Source organism: Vipera berus (genome assembly GCF_964194415.1).
Source record: "Vipera berus genome assembly, chromosome: 1".
Taxonomy (NCBI): Eukaryota; Metazoa; Chordata; class Lepidosauria; order Squamata; family Viperidae; genus Vipera; species Vipera berus.
Genome location: NC_138202.1, coordinates 253,843,569 through 253,859,991, shown reverse-complemented (window position 1 = coordinate 253,859,991; position 16,423 = coordinate 253,843,569). Strand labels below are relative to the sequence as shown.

The following is a 16,423-nucleotide window of genomic DNA, read 5'->3' as shown; positions in this document are numbered from 1 at the left end:
GCAAGAGGATATTCACTGCTTTATAACCATCTGTCACTTCCATTCTGCAAGCACCACACCTCCCCCCTTCTAATTAGTCTTAATTCAGTCACACATTTGAAAAAGATGTTACTGGAGATACTGGAAATATCTGATGGTATGAGCAATGTCTTTAGGGTTCATAGCAGTTGCCTACTTGGTTCCATTTTCCTCCCCGTCTAAAAGTTGCTGTGACTGTAATAAAATGCACCGAGTCAGTCTTAGTTTCTACCTACAGGTAATAAAGCTTTCCTGCAGCAGGCAGTGCACGCTTCCTGTAGTCTATTCCAGAATCCAGTTGGATGGTGTTACAGTGTTTCTGAGCAGAGAAACAAAAGAAAGGTGGCATTACTTCTCTTAAATCAGATGCTGCAGATGTTACTTTGCGTTTGTTGCGTTCTCCCCCCACCCGCCAAAAAAAAAACACACCTGTGCACAAAAATAAGCACTTAGGTAACATCACTGGCAAAGAAAAGCGCATCCGAGGCAATAACTTGTATAAATAAAACTTGAATGTCAGAAACTTGCTCACAAAAGCATATGTGCTTTTAAAAATAACAGCTGACACCCGGGCTCTACTACATTTATTACCAAAACAATAAAAGAAGTGCAATATGAAACATTATTTTCTAAATAAAAAGCGGATTATTTTCTTCAAAAGTTTAATCGGTGCCCCAATTTGCACTTCGTTATATACCTTCCTGCCGTCTTTCCTTTTTTAACTTTTAAAAAAATAATACATCCTACAGAAATAACACATGTATTAATTTGGTCTCTCTTTGGGTAACTGACTTCTCCATCATAGGACTGATTAAAGCCTACAGGCATGATTGCATTCCACACTCACTAATCACCATCAGGGATTCCTAATCAGCAGCTAAAGAACTTTTAACGGGAGTCTTTGTATTTTTGCCCTTAATTTTCAAAGCTACAATCCTAACAGTTGGTTTACATTAAAATCTTGACAAGATAAAAGCCTACTCTCGTCCCCTCTGAAGTGGTAGCATAGTCAAATGGTAGAGCTGCATGTAGTGCCAAAGAAAGAATTTGGTTTCAGATATGAATTATGACTTCTTACCTCATTTAGCCTCAATGCTATGAATTATTCAGCCATTCAAATTATGATGTGTTGGTTTATTTTATATATATATATATATATATATATATATATATATATATATATATATATATATATATATATATATATATATATATATATATATATATATATATATATATATATATATATATATATATATATATATATATATATATATATATATATATATATATATGGCATAGCATGTTGTGTGTATCATTCAATCAATCCTTAAATTTAATTAGGATGGTAAAAAAAAGCTCTCTCTCACACACCAAGCATACAAAAAAGGTACCGTATATACTTGAGTATAAGCCGACTCGAGTATAAGCCGAGACCCCCAATTTCACCCCCAAAAACTGGGAAAAGTTGTTGACTCGAGTATAAGCCGATCCGCCGTTCTGCATGCCTCGGAGGCTGGATCCGCGCTCTGCAAGCCTCTGCCGCCAGCAGAGGCTCGATCCGCCATTTTGCAAGCCTGAATACACAGGAATACCCTGTGTGGCCGCGGCTCTCGGGGAAGCCCTGGCTGTCCGCTTCCTCACTCCATGCTGCCATTCGGGGCCCGCGCGTTCCCCGGGCAAATCGCGGCGCCCAGCAGGCGAGGAAACACGCCCGTTCCAGTCGCCCCCCCTTCCCTCAGGAGACGCGAAGCAAGTGACCGCCCGGAGCTTACCGAGGACTTGCGTGCGGCCGAGGCTTCGGTACTTCCAGGATCGCACGCACCTCTCCCAAGCCGCCGCCGTCCGGAGACCTGCCGAAGTTTGGGGAGGTTTGGGGAGGTACGCGCGCACCTCCCCAAACCTCCCCAAACGTCGGCAGGTCTCCGTTCCTCCGCGCAGACCTGCCGACGTTTGGGGAGGTTTGGGCGCCTCCCCAAACCTCCCCAGGTCTCCGTTCCTCCTGCCGAAGTTTGGGGAGGTTTGGGCGCCTCCCCAAACCTCCCCAGGTCTCCGTTCCTCCGCGCAGACCTGCCGACGTTTGGGGAGGTTTGGGCGCCTCCCCAAACCTCCCCAGGTCTCCGTTCCTCCTGCCGAAGTTTGGGGAGGTTTGGGCGCCTCCCCAAACCTCCCCAGGTCTCACTATACACATTCACCCAGAAGTGACTTCCTCTGTCCTGACAGGGGATTATTCCCCTCCAAGTACATCTAGAATGGTAGTCAAAAGAATTGTTAAGTAGTTTTTACCTTTCACAAATCTCTTTCAACTTCTTTAGTTGATTGCTTTGGCATTCTTCTGCTACATCTGTTAGCTTTTGTATAAGCTTAGGAGGGGGAAAAACAGATATGTCATAGACTGTACCAGCCACACATTCTGTTGATAAGTATTGCACAGATAGTCTTCAGGTTGTGACCCTAATGGAGACTGCCATTAAATAATGTTAAATGAACTGCCTCAAGTAATGACCAGCCATACGTATTCTCCTCAGTGCATTCATTAAAGAGTGCACTGGTCATTAATTGAGGGTGGGGGAGATCCTGGGAGGCCTAATGCAAGCACCAGCCCGCCTGCCTCAGGTCTCCCCCACCCCCAGATACTGGGCTTCAGCACAGCTGGCTGTCTTGCCAAAGAGAAACATCTGGGAAGGAAAACCCTGTCTTACCTCTTTCCCAATTCTGCCTCTGCCCTTCCTCCTACCAAGGTGTTCTGGGACTAGTTCCCTAGCCTTTTGGAGCTTTTGGTGTTCGCCCATCAGCTGTCTACGGGGAGGCAACAAAGCTGCCTCTCTAGGCTTTGAGAAAAGGCCCCTTGCACAAAAGGCAGCTTCAGGACGAGCTTCCAAAAACCCTTTCCTTCCTTAACGCCCTCCCCACCTTCCCCCAGAAAGCCATATTTCTTTTTTTTTTATTGAAAATTTTTATTGAAGTTACAATATTATCCCCTCCCCAACCCACCCCAGAACCCCTCCCCCTCCCCCATATTTCTTCAATAACAAAAACATAAAAAGCTGGTTGGGATGTACTCGCTGATTTCCCCCCCCCTTTTTTTTAGATGCTAAAACTAAACTCTCCCTCTGCCTTCCAACCAATATCCCTTTTTAAAATCTTACCTTGGCTCCAGATGGAAGAGTAGAGGAACTAAGCTAGTAAGGAGAGAATTTTTTTCTGCAACTTTTTACTCCTGAAGTAGTAGTAGTAGTAATAGTAGTAGTAGGAATAATAATAATAAATCCCTAAAAGTTGTGCCAGAAAATGGAGGACGCTGGGTCTTTGCAAGTTTTAGCTGTCTGTCAGACTGCCTGAAAAGGGCGGCCTTCAGGCAGCCAGGCGGACAGCTAAAGCTTGCAAAGACCCAGCGTCCTCCATTTTCTGGCATAACCTTCGGAGATTACTTTAAAAAAAAAACAAAAAAAAACTTCAGAGGAAAAACAGCTGCAGAAACATTTTGTCTCCTTGCTGGCTTGGTTCATCTACTCTTCAGCCAGGAGGGAGTCCAAGGCCTAGAGAAGGAGAGCTTTGCAGCATCCCTATGGACAGCTGATGGGCAGACAGCTGAAAGAAGCAGGCAGGCAGGGCGCGGAGGAACGGAGACCTGCAGGTCTCGGACGGCGGTGGCTTGGGAGAGGTGCGCGCGATCCCGGAAGCACCAAAGCCTCGGCCGCGCACAAGTCCTCGGTAAGTTTTTTTTTGTTGACTGGAGTATAAGCCGAAGTGGAATTTTTCAGCCCAAAAAGTGGGCTGAAAAATTCGGCTTATACTCAAGTATATACGGTATTTTCTTTTGAAAGACAAAACATATTTTATAAAGCTTTCCCCTCAGCTTTAAAAAAGGTAGAACTAGTGTTATATATGAGTAACAAACACAATGGTGTTTAAGTTAATATTGCTAATAGTGCTATTGAACATATTTTTTCTCTCTATAAAATAGCAGTGAAACTCAAGGGACTACTTATTTTAAATGTCTTGGGACTTTAGTAGAAAATGAGTTAAGTCCCATCACAAAGTCCACATTCCTGCTTACACTAACCATGCAGAAACACAAACATCTTTCAAATATATCAAAAGAAAGCTTCTTCCTTTATGTTGCGATATATCAGATGTAGCAGTGCTGTAGTATAATGTCTTGAGTCATCAAACGAACAGGCTTGCTCTTGCTAGCCTTTAGATCAGGGGTATCAAACTGAGGGCCTGCAGGCCGGATGCCTCACACACAGGACATGCCCACTCCAGCTCCGCAAAGGCAAAAAACATCGCAATACATCATGTGACACGATCAAGCCGACACCTGTGCTCTAGACTGTGTCTGAGAATCTGCAATAAATATTCCCCAGGTTAATGTTTTTCCAACTTGGCAACTCTAAATATGTTGGACTTGCTGGGGAGGGGGGAATTCTGGGAATTGAAGTCTACATATCTTAAAGTTGCCAAGTTGGAAAAACACTGCTGTAGATGTTCCATGGTGAAAAGTGGGCAGAGTCAAGTTTTCCAGAAGCGAACCAGCACATGATAACAGTGCTAGCACAGCACTAGCACCTCTGCTGTATTTCTAGAGAAATCCAATAATGTTTTTACAGTTTTTCAAATACTCTCCAAAGAAGACTAGAAAACTTGTTTGTCAGTGATGCTAGATTTCTAAAAGTAGTAACAGAAAGTACAGATAATGCAATAAATCAAATAAGAATTTAATTTACATCTTGCAGTACGTTTTCCCATTAAACGCATACATCTGATTTGTCAAACTTCATTAAAAGGAAAGGAAAGGAAACCTAGTCCTCAACGGATATTTTAGATTGGCCTGGAGTTGTCCTAAGCTGTGACCATGAGCAATGTTAACTTGAACTTAATCCAAGATGTGAATCAACACATTAAGAAGGTTCAGAATATATGGGATACGCTGGAATTAAATGCCGTGGGGATAAATAAAATTTACTGAACAAGTATAATTTTGGTTTTGGTTGGGAAAACAGCATTTTGGGAGCTAATCCTAATCCTATTGATGTAGATGGGCGTCTGAGGCTCCTATGGTGGCACTTCCTCTTCCTTGTCTCCACTCTACTGTAGAGAAAACTATTTCCATTGAGGAGTTGCCAAACTACCCATGATTATAGTTTGTATAATGTACCAACACTATAGATTAAAATGGATGAAAATATACAGCAGAAAATGTAAACAACTACCTGAATCTTAAGAGAGAGCAAGACATTGGTTTCAGAAACTTTGGTAAGTAACAATTTACATACAATACAGTAAAAGCGTTAGAAAAGACATTATGCTCAATTGTGATTCAAATAGCTATTAAATTTTAAATGCATTTGATTTTTATATTATAAAGGGCTGTTATTTAAGAAATTTTTGTTCAAATTTCCAGGATTCACTGTTGTAGCTCTAGTTATAAGATTGTGGACTTGAAAGTATCTTGAGCAGAGTTATTTTTATATGATTTTAGAAAAGATTTCATGGGCCTTATAAAGTGTTGGCTTGATGACTGGATTAGACCCAGAGTTTAGAGATACCTCATTTTTGCTTCAGCGGCTAGATTTCTGGAACAGGGGAAATCCTGGAAAAAGTATTTTTATTAATGCTGTTTGACTGGGAAGTGACTGAAAGTTAATGGCCATACAATTGTCAAGAGATAAATTTTCCAGGATTTCCCCTGTTCCAGAAATCTAGCCGCTGAAGCAAAAATGAGAAAAATCCGTTTATTTTGTTACTGTTCTGTTCTGTTCTGACACTATATACACTGTCTTGAATATGGCTTATTGTATAAAAATAACATATAAACATTCAAATTAGCTGGTCAAACCATATCCAATTATACTTCCTGAGTTTTAAGTATTTCTGACCAAATTAGAAAAAATCCAACAAAATTCTGTTGCAAACAAAAAAGTTCCTTCTATGACTAGAATTGTTTAAATCAGGTAAGCCTTGGAATGGAGGTCTACTGAAGGAAGTGGGACTTGCAAATACTGTTCCTCCCTGTCTTTCACTAAGTAGTGCATTCTGAGTAAACTATTAAGTAGGATGATTTTCACAGTGCAATAAGACTCTGGATCCAGTTGATTCCTTCCTTTTCCCTTCATGTTTTGTGATACTAATCTAATCCACTGTTTGCCTCATTGTCTGTCCTTCATGTCTTTTACCAATTAATATGACTCCTGAGAATCTTCCTTAATTCTCCTCTTTCTTTTGGACTTAAAATACAACTGGTGATCACACACTTCTACACATAGTGTACGCTGTGCAAAAAAAGTGCACGTGAGTGTATGTTGCAAGGTAAATGCATCTTTTAATCTAATCAAGAGACCAAAGATTCTGATTTATGTGATAACCAAAGTCACAGGAAAAAGATTATGTTATGCTTTGCTCGTAACAAACAATAGGAGAGTAGCAATATATTGTTTCCTATTTATGTGTTTGACCTTGTGATGACTGTGATGGATATAATTAAGGTAAAAGTTCTTTAAAATAAAGATCTTTCCTTTCTCAGGAGAACATACATCTCTGTAACAAAAACAGAAAAAGAAGAATCATCCAGCATTTTGTGAAATAAAAAACTTGGTCAAACTATTGTTCAATGTGCACTTAGTCTTTGTCTTCATGTTCTGATGTTGTTCAAACAGCAGACTTAAAAGAAAATAATGTCAATGAATCCTCCCAGGCACTATACATGACCTCTAGGGTAATTAGCAATCACTGAAAAGCAACAAGACTAAAATGTTCTATTCTTTATTACTGTCAGCTCTTATCTTGATCAGCATTTTAATAAAGATGGTTCGTTCCTAAGACAGTTCTATGAATCAGTCATAATTACATCCTGACACACAGTGAATAGTAAAGCAATACTAAATATCACTTCATCAACCTTTCTAACCTTTATGCAAGTATTAACAGTAAATAATTTTTACACAATCCAACAACAGAAAATCTGCATATATCTTAGCTTTGTAGAGACTCTACCCCAAGTGAATTTCCTGTGACCTATATCAGCAAAAACACAATTGGGCATAATTATTCAAGCTTCAGAGATATTCAGGTGTTGCTTTTTTCAGAATGTACAACTTCAAGTACAAAAGGCTACTTGTTCTATATAATAAGCCCTCAAAGGGTTAAATTAAACACTCGTTTCCTTTTCCTAATAACAGCAACTCTAAAGCATGGTAAGCTCATGCTGAAAAACTCATGGCATTCCTTAACATAACTGTTTAATTCTATATTTTTTTTTTTTATTGAAAAGTTTTAAAATACAATTTTCCTTTAAAAAACCCCCCTTCCCCCTCCCTCCTCCCCCCCTACCTCCCTTCCTCCCCCCTCCCCCCCTACCTCCCCCCCTCCCCCCCCCTACTTCCCAGAGCTGAATACAAGGTATATATATATAAAAAAAAGCAAACCTAAGCAACCATATACTAACAACTATAAATTCTAAAATCCATCACTCTCTAGCTTATATAGGATAAAACAAACCTTAACAATATTAAATATATATATAAAAAAAAACTAGAATAAGAAAAGGACACTCTCTAGCTTATATAGAATGGAACAAACCTTAATAGTATTAAACATATATTAAAGACAAAAAAAAAAGGAAAAAGAAAAAAAAAAACCCTTCTCAACCCTATACTTATCCTAAATAAACTCCATCCATTTTATCCATTCCATGATATAACATTCTTACAAATAATTTTCCAAATTAACCAAGGATCCCAAATCAAAAAACTTTAAAGTCAACTCTTCTGTAATCGACCGTTCCTCTTCCAGTACCACATCTATAATTATTCCAAACACAACAAAAAGAAAAAAGAAAAAAAAAAAAAAAGATTGCAAACAAAACTTGAACTTTAATCCAAAAAAGCTCAGCCTTTCCACAAAACCACCAAATATAAAAATATATTGCGTCTACACCCAAATCTTTTCCCCCCTCCCCTACTTGACTACTTGACTATATCGTAAAAGTTCCAAAGACTTCTGCGATTCCTGCTACTTTCTCTTCTTAGATCGTTTTGCAGCAGCACGCGTCACCCTCTGTTTTATAGATTCATCCGACGAGGTTATATCTTGATCTCCTCCAACACCGTTGTCTTCTATCTGACCATCTTCGGCCTCTTGATGCACTCCTTCTCCAGATCCCTTTCCAGCTTCCAAAAGTGTTAATGGCGTTGCATTTAAAACATTATTGTAGAAATCACGCGCTTGCATCACAGTAACCAAACGGTACTTTTTACCTTCGTGCGTCACCATCAACCCCACTGGGATCTCCCATCTGAACCTTATATCTCGCTGCTTGAGCTCTTGCACAAGAAATGTAAAATCCTTCCTTCTCCTTAGAATCTTTGGAGGAATTTCTTTTAAGACCAAATTCTTAATTCTATATTTTTGAATATCAGAAATCTAAAAAGACATCCTAAATGGATTAAATCTTTGAGCTAAGAAAGATCCACAGCAAGCTGATAATTCCATTTGCTAACTTGCAGAGTTTGATGACAAAATGAAAAAGATTGAGCCCTTTATGGCTAATTAAATCATATTAGCATTTCTTGAGATTTACAGAAAGTTTTCAAATTGCTTGAACTATTGTTTAAACCATTGATTTATTTATTCCTTATATATTAAAATAATACAGATCTGTACAGAACGAAAAAGGTTTCTTTTACAAAACAGTATTGTTCTCTGGAATCTCAGCTGAATACATTTAGCTTCTGAATTAGTTTCTAATTCAAATTGGATACTTCGCTAATTGTTCCTCCATAGAAGCATATCCAAGACTCTAATAGCAATTAATATATTGACAAAGATTGTAAAATTTGCAATGTAAAAAATAAAAAGTGCAACTATGAGGTAGTTTGTTTTTTCAAGGTTTCTTGGGACTTCTTTTTGTTCAGATACAACATGTAAATCAAATCTTGATCTTTCATGCGATATTTTGAATTATCCATAAAAGCATTCACATTTTTCACACAAGAAACAAATACAAATCTATTTTCAGATTTCTTAACATTATTCAAATAACTAGAAGTGAATACGGTCAGCAGAATATGTTAGAATAAAACCGGCAGACATTAAAAGATATAAAGACAGGTACGTAAATACACTATTCTGAGGTACTTCTACTTAGAATGAAATATGCTCACTAGATTTCCACTCTTTAAACCCGAATTTGCACTTTTCTGCATTTAGTCTTTCCTTCTGCCAAAGTTTCAAATAGGAAGGGTGGAAAAAAAAATGAAGAAAGACGTGTTGATTTTGGAAACTAGCTTTCCCACAATAAAAAAGTGATTAAGATCTAAGCAAAGGCTAAGGATGGCTTATGCCTAACTCTGATGAGGTCCAGTACCTCATTACCCACAACTGAAAACTTCTGCTGCATTTTGTTTCAAGGGAATCCAAAAGTCCTTGCTGTAAAGCAGACGGGGTGGGGTGGGGGGGTGGGTGTTTGCTGGGGGGGGTGCACATTGCATTCAGCCTTTCTGTATCACAACCATTATGAAAGAAGTATAAAACACTGCCTTTATGCTGCCAAGCCACAATGACTCCTCTTACATCAAAGCAGTTTTGCCACTTGGATTTGTTCCTTCCAAATTTATTCAAGCCAAGGGCAGGGAGACAACAATTCATACACACTAATTGTACCTAATTATCTATTCCTTTCCCCCCCCCCACCTCCCTCAACTTTCAACCACCCTTATTTGCTATTTGGGTTTCTCACAACCTCTTCTTGCCCTGTCCATCCAGCTCCACAGTAAGCCTTTGAAGAAAACAGTTGTGGCTTTTTAAAATATTCACCGTGTAAGGTTCAAACTATTCCCATTATTCGGCACACAATTTAGCTGCTAAACGTGAAGACTTTTTCCTCAACCTGGCAAATGTCTAACAATTCTGCCTGAAGAAAACGGGTCAGTGATATGCTTCTCTTCTTCGGGAGCTTCTCTTCTCCTGATGCTTTCTTTTCATGAGCTCAATGAAATGTTTATTGGATTAATATTCCTCTCTGTGGACCTTCCATGAGCCTGTGATAAAAGCGCTTACAAACTTTATTAACTGGCTGAGACTTTGAGGAATGGGCCGGAGAGAGAAACGGGGGATCAGATTTATTTCACACTGCACTACAAGCAAAGCAAAGTGCCATATGCTAATTAAGCAAACACATCCCAATACCTGAAGGAAACACTATGAGGTAGCCCTTCCAAAATGTGAGTTAACTTGTTTGAACCCAAGTGTTAATTTGCTGAAGAAGGATTAAAGGAGTCATTAATATTAAAATAAAAAGGGAAGAGAAGGTAAGAGTTTTGCTGCAATTATTTTAACATTAGGTGACCGTTTTGTTTTGAAAAATGAAGAACGGCCAAACAAGGACCCAGGAAAAATAATTGGCACTTGCATACACATGCAAGGTACTTTTCTATAGTTTCAACCTAACTTCATTTAATCCAAAGGTTTGAAAAACTGTTGCCTGGTTCTTGAATACTTAATTTGTGTTGTGGTTCTAAAAGAGACAAAACGAATAGATGCATTCAGTGCGCTCTTGATTCCCCTTCTATAGGAAACCTTTTAGAGGAGCAAGTGAAAGACTTGAGTTCTAATTTTGCAGGCTAAAGCGTAGGTGCTTTCAAACAAAATGCTTAAGATGAGATCACATTAAAAGCAGTCACAGAACAGGCTATGTAGTGATCGTGGATCTAAGTCATAACCTATCCTAGCATTTTATTATATTCATGAGTCTATGCCTGCATGTGTATAGACACACAGAGCCTCTTTTTTTTATTATATTAAGCCCAGGGATTCCCAACAACGGAACTGCATTATATATCCCAAAAGTAATCCATTTAATTAATACAGAGAAAAGAGAAAGACAGAGTCTACAACTGCCACAGCTTGGGAAAGAAAGACTTCTATTGAACGCTTGCTTGGCTTCTCACTAAGAAAGAAATCAAAAGGCCTAACATCTTCAGCACTGAAAAAGTCAATAGATAAGTGAAGACATCACAATATCAAAGACTTAATCCCAGGAATTCTGACTCAGGTGACAGCTTAGCAGAGGTCAGGGTGCTGACACTGACCACAAAAGCAACTTTAAACTATTCAGTGTACTGAAAGCTACTAGACTATCGCCGCCTTAGAACCGAATTAACTGACAAATCAGTTTAATCACCAGAATGACTTTTTTAAAGAAATCAGAAGAAACAAATTTGTTCAGACTTACACAGGTGGCCTGACAAAGGCAGAACACATAATCAGAAACATTTTATATTTTCTCACTGGTGCTAAAAGATGCCATTTTGCCTTTAAATGGCTCAGAATTTGCCAGACTGTAGAAAGAACCATTCTTGACCCAACAGAATAGTAGTTAAATATACTTTATCACTTACAAGTTTGAGACTACAAAAATAATAATTTAATAAGGATAAAGCCAGCAGTGTTGCAAACAAGCCAATAAGCTAATCTAAGATTTATTCAAAGACAATTTTCATAAAATGAAATACAACTGATTTCCAGGGAAATGTGCAGCTGCATTACTACTACTTAAATGACGATAAGAGATGTAGAAGTTCAAGAATAAACAGAGCTCAAGTGAAATTAGGTCACTATACAGACCACAAATCATGAAATTTAAAGAAAAAAAAACCAGTGTTTCTTTGGGTCCCACAAATGAAAGATGACAATTAACATAATATGTTAACTCAGAAAAAAGATGCCCCACTGATTTCAGCAATACAAAAGTGGTTGCATGTTTGCAGACTTTAGTATTTTCTAAAGCGATTTCATGAATTTATATCATCCATAGAAATCATTTGCTGTTGATTACTTTGACCGTATGAAAAGCTATGTACTTATTTAAAAATATTATCCCTTCAATCTCTTATTTTATATGGACATGATCCAACCAAATGAAGCATTTTAAAATCTCAGTAATTTTCAAAGAAAGGATTTAAATAAAATGTAATACCATTTCCTATTTAATTTTTGTATTGACCAAGATCATTGTACACATATATATACATACATACACACAGACAGACACACATATAGATAGATAGATAGACAGACAGATTGATATATAGATATAAAAATATAAAAATATTTCAATGATTCCTATCTCATCAAAGTTAAAATAAAAAAGTGCATATTCAGTAATAGGCACATTACTGAGTATCAGAGGTGGGGGGAAAAACAATTTTCCCATACCGTACTGAAATACTAGATTATTATAATAGGTACCAGCAATCAGTAACAAAAAAATCCAGTGCAAGGTCTCTTAAACCTCTGTGAGTCCCTGTTGAGTTTACACTGAATTTTTATGAACTGAATGTAGGTCGTTCTTGACTTACAACCACAACTAAGCCCCAAGTTTCCATTGTTAAGTGAGTTTTTGCTCCATTTTACCTTTCTTAACAAAGTTGTTAAGTGAATCATTGCACTTGTTAAGTTAGTAACACGGTTGTTAAGTGAATCTGGCTTCCCCATTGACTTTGCTTGTCAGAAGGTCTCAAAAGGTGATCATATGACACCAGGATACTGCAACCGTCATAAATACATGCCAGTTGCCAAGCTTCCAGATTTTGACCACATGACCATGGGAATGCTGCAATGGTCATAAACGTTTAAAATAGTTGCAAGTCACTTGTTTCAATGCCACTGTAACTTAGAACACTCACTAAAACAAATGATTGTAAGCTGAGAACTATCTGTAGCTGTTTCTGTTGTAGCCAATGAAATTTGAGAAGCCGCAATCTAGCCATGCATCAAACCAACCCCACAGTTACATAAATTCTTTCCCCTTTGCTTCTTTTGCATTTAACAAGAAAACATGGGTTCAGGGGACCATATTCACCATAGGAATTTTTTAAAAGTTAGTTCTCCAACAAAAAAAATTACAAAGCAAAAACAAACCTATGTTAACAAAAATAAATGCTTCGAGGGTATTATGTTATTTTTGCCAGAAAGATCGTCTGATCCCTTCAAAGGAAGAATGGCTTACTAAGTTATGGAAATACACATAGATGTCTAAATTAACGTTCCCATTTTAAAAGTAATACTTGGATTAATATCACATCAAAAATGTGGATTTCTCAATATATGAATTTATATTTTGGTTTTATAGGATATCAAATATAGAACAAATATTTAATAAAATGGTTGAAATTATAATTCATACTGGATCAAAATTTTGATATTTATTTTTGGTTTAAAGCTTAACAGTGATTTTTACTCTGCAAAATGATATAATACATACAATTATTTAGTAGTAATATTATACTTGAAAATTTTATCTCTATTATAGTTCCCCATTTATTTGTCTATATTTTACTTTTTATTCTTTCTTCTGGGTTTTTCATGCTTGCTATATATCTTCCCCAATGCTTAATAACTTTTTAAAAAATTTTTTTAAAAAAAATTATTTATTACCTTTAGTACAGCAATGAATGGCACAAAGTTAACTCTCTGAAGCCCATTTTTATAGAGATCTGAAAGAAAACATATTGCATTACCATTGCTGTGTCCTTTTCCCAAAATTCTGTTATTATATTGCTTATGTTCAAGTACCAAAAAGAGAAAAAAAATACATTATTAATTTCACTCCTATCTAAAAATGATACAATTGACAGCAGAAGCATTATATCAATTTGAATACAATTGCTAATATTATAAACGTATCAGAGATTGATAGGGAGATACTGTAACATACAAGAAAATTAAAGTTATTGTTTCCATAAAATTCACAGCAACATTTTTTTAAAAAAAATAGAAAATGCAATTGTATTTGCTGTACATTTTTATCATTACCTATTTTGTAGCAATTTTTTTTCAAAAATGCTACAAACAAATAAATAATTAAAATGGCAGACAACATTGTAATACCACGATCTTTGGCATTCAGAAAGCAAATCTTTTATGTCATTTTTTTAAAAAAAAAATTATCAAATTTCAATTCCGCAGGAGTCATGGGTCCCAGATTTTGGACACATTCTGTAAGCAAGCCCATTTGAGGTGCCTTGGCTGAAAGGTTTTGCCCTGTGATGAACAGTTTCACACAGGTTTTAGTAGCACATAGAGCAGTATTGTCACTTGGCAGAAACGAAATACTAGAGTCACAATTAAAGGTAAAGGTAAAGGTTCCCCCGCACATGCGTGCTAGTCGTTTCCAACTCTAGGGACCGGTGCTCATCCCCATTTCAAAGCTGAAGAGCCAGCGCTTGTCCAAGGACATCTCCGTGGTCATGTGGCCGGCATGACTAGACGCCAAAGGCACACGGAACGCTGTTACCTTCCCACCGTAGTGGTCCCTATTTTTCTACTTGCATTTTTACATGCTTTCGAACTGCTAGGTTGGCAGAAGCTGGGACGAGTAACAGGCACTCACTCTGTTACACGGCACTTGGGATTCAACCCGCCAAACTGCCAACCATCTGATCGACAAGCTCAGCATCCTAACCCACTGAGCCACCGCATCCCTATATAGAGTCACAATTACTGTACACCAATTCTTTAGCAACTAATCTGATCCCTGTTTATGTTCAAAGCACAATTCAATGTGTATAATTACACATCTGTTATAATTCTTAGTACAGTTTTATGAAGTTAACACATCATTTTATTTTAATGAGTGGACTCAATTACTAAACTATGCTTTTAAGAATGACATATAAATGTAAATGCAAATATTTCTAAGATTTTGAAACAGATCTAATTAAGATAGTAAAACTATATAGGCTAAAAAAAAGGCAGAATAACATACTACATAAAATCTGTTTGGCCAGCAGGTTTTTCATTCCAATCAATGATCCATAGCAGCTGTTGACTTACAAATATATTTAGCACTAGTGGTTGGCTTAGTTCTAGTTTGGGGCCAAGTCCTTCAGATTCCATCAACCGGAATCAGCAAGATCAAAACTGAGGTATAGGTAGTCCTCACTTAACAATGGTAACTAGGACCAGAATTTCCATGACTAAGCAATGCAACCGTAAAGTGTGACATCACGTAACCATATCACTTAGCGAAAGCCATCTCAGCGCTCTTCATTGCCATTGTTAAGCAAGGATCATGAGTCACGAGAGGATCTGCTGGTTTCCAATGAGCAAAATCAATGGGAAAGCTAGCAGAAGTCACAATTCCAGGATGGCTTGCAAGCAGATCAGCAGACAGCTAAGTGCAGGCCACGGTACAGGCATGGCCAGGTGGGGACGGGGAGGGGTCACTGCTACTGAGCATGGGATGATGCACAGATGATCAATGCAGCCTGAGCACAGAGATGGCTACTTCCAGGTGGAGGAGAGGGCACAGGTGGGTGGTGCAGCACTGCACAAGCATAACAGGCCAGCCACGCTTGCATGACGGAGTGTGGACAGATGCATCCTACAAGGCATGAGATCCCTAGGATTGTGGGGATCATTGAAGTTGACAGAGAAGGTCAACAAATGGTGATCATGTGACCACAGGATGCTGCAACCATCCTGACAGCTGATTGCCAAGCATCCAAATTGCAATCACATGACTGCAGGGGTTCTGGGATGGTTGGAACTTAGAAGACTGGTCGTAACCACCACTCCTTCAGCACCGTTATAACTTCAAACGGTAGTTTGAAGGGGGGGTGAGGTGTTACCCCCCGTCGATAGGGCTCGCAACTTGGGCGTCCTCCTGGATTCGTGGTTCAGTTTTGAAGACCATATAGGAGCCGTGACCAGGGGGGCCTTTGCCCAGGTTCGCCTGGTGCGCCAGTTGCGGCCCTACCTGGACCGAGATGCCCTGCGCACAGTCACTCATGCACTCGTGACCTCCCGATTGGACTACTGCAACGCTCTCTACATGGGGCTGCCCTTGAGGACCACTCGTAGGCTTCAGCTGGTGCAGAATGCAGCCGCGCAGGTTGTGATGGGGTTTTCCCAATACTCCCATGTAACACCTCTGCTCCGTGAGCTGCATTGGCTTCCGGTTGCCCTCCGGGTGAGATTCAAGGTGCTGGTGATGACCTATAAAGCCCTAAATGGCTTGGGTCCGGGATATCTGAGGCAACACCTGCTGCCGGCATCAAGCTCCCTTTGTCCTGTGCACTCCCACAGGGAGGGCCTTCTCAGGGTGCCGCCGGTAAAAGATTGCCGGCGGATAACACCCAGGGGGAGGGCCTTCTCTGTGGGTGCACCTGCCCTTTGGAACCAGCTGCCCGTAGAGCTTAGGACTGCCCCTGACCTTCGCTCATTCCGCCGGGACCTGAAGACTTGGCTCTTTGAGCTTTCTGGCCTAGACTGAGAGTATTAATTGGGGTTTTAATTGGATTTTAATTGGGGTTTTATATTTTTATATTTATTCAAGGTCTAAATATAATCATTTTAACTGTTCTTAATTTTTGTAATTGTTGTATTGTTATTTTAAAAACCT

At 38.7% G+C, this 16,423-nt stretch overlaps 1 protein-coding gene across 2 annotated transcripts in view; it reads right to left on the bottom strand.

Annotated features, from left to right (window-relative positions):
- AFG1L (AFG1 like ATPase) overlaps positions 1-16,423 on the bottom strand; it is a 72,953-nt gene that overhangs the window by 31,129 nt on the left and 25,401 nt on the right. For both annotated transcript variants that reach the window (XM_081313858.1, XM_081313859.1), the window contains exons 7-8: positions 13,456-13,514; positions 255-337 (exon numbers count right to left, since the gene is read on the bottom strand). In XM_081313858.1, coding sequence (XP_081169984.1) covers positions 255-337; positions 13,456-13,514 — 142 coding nt within the window. The remainder of the gene's footprint in view (positions 1-254; positions 338-13,455; positions 13,515-16,423) is intronic.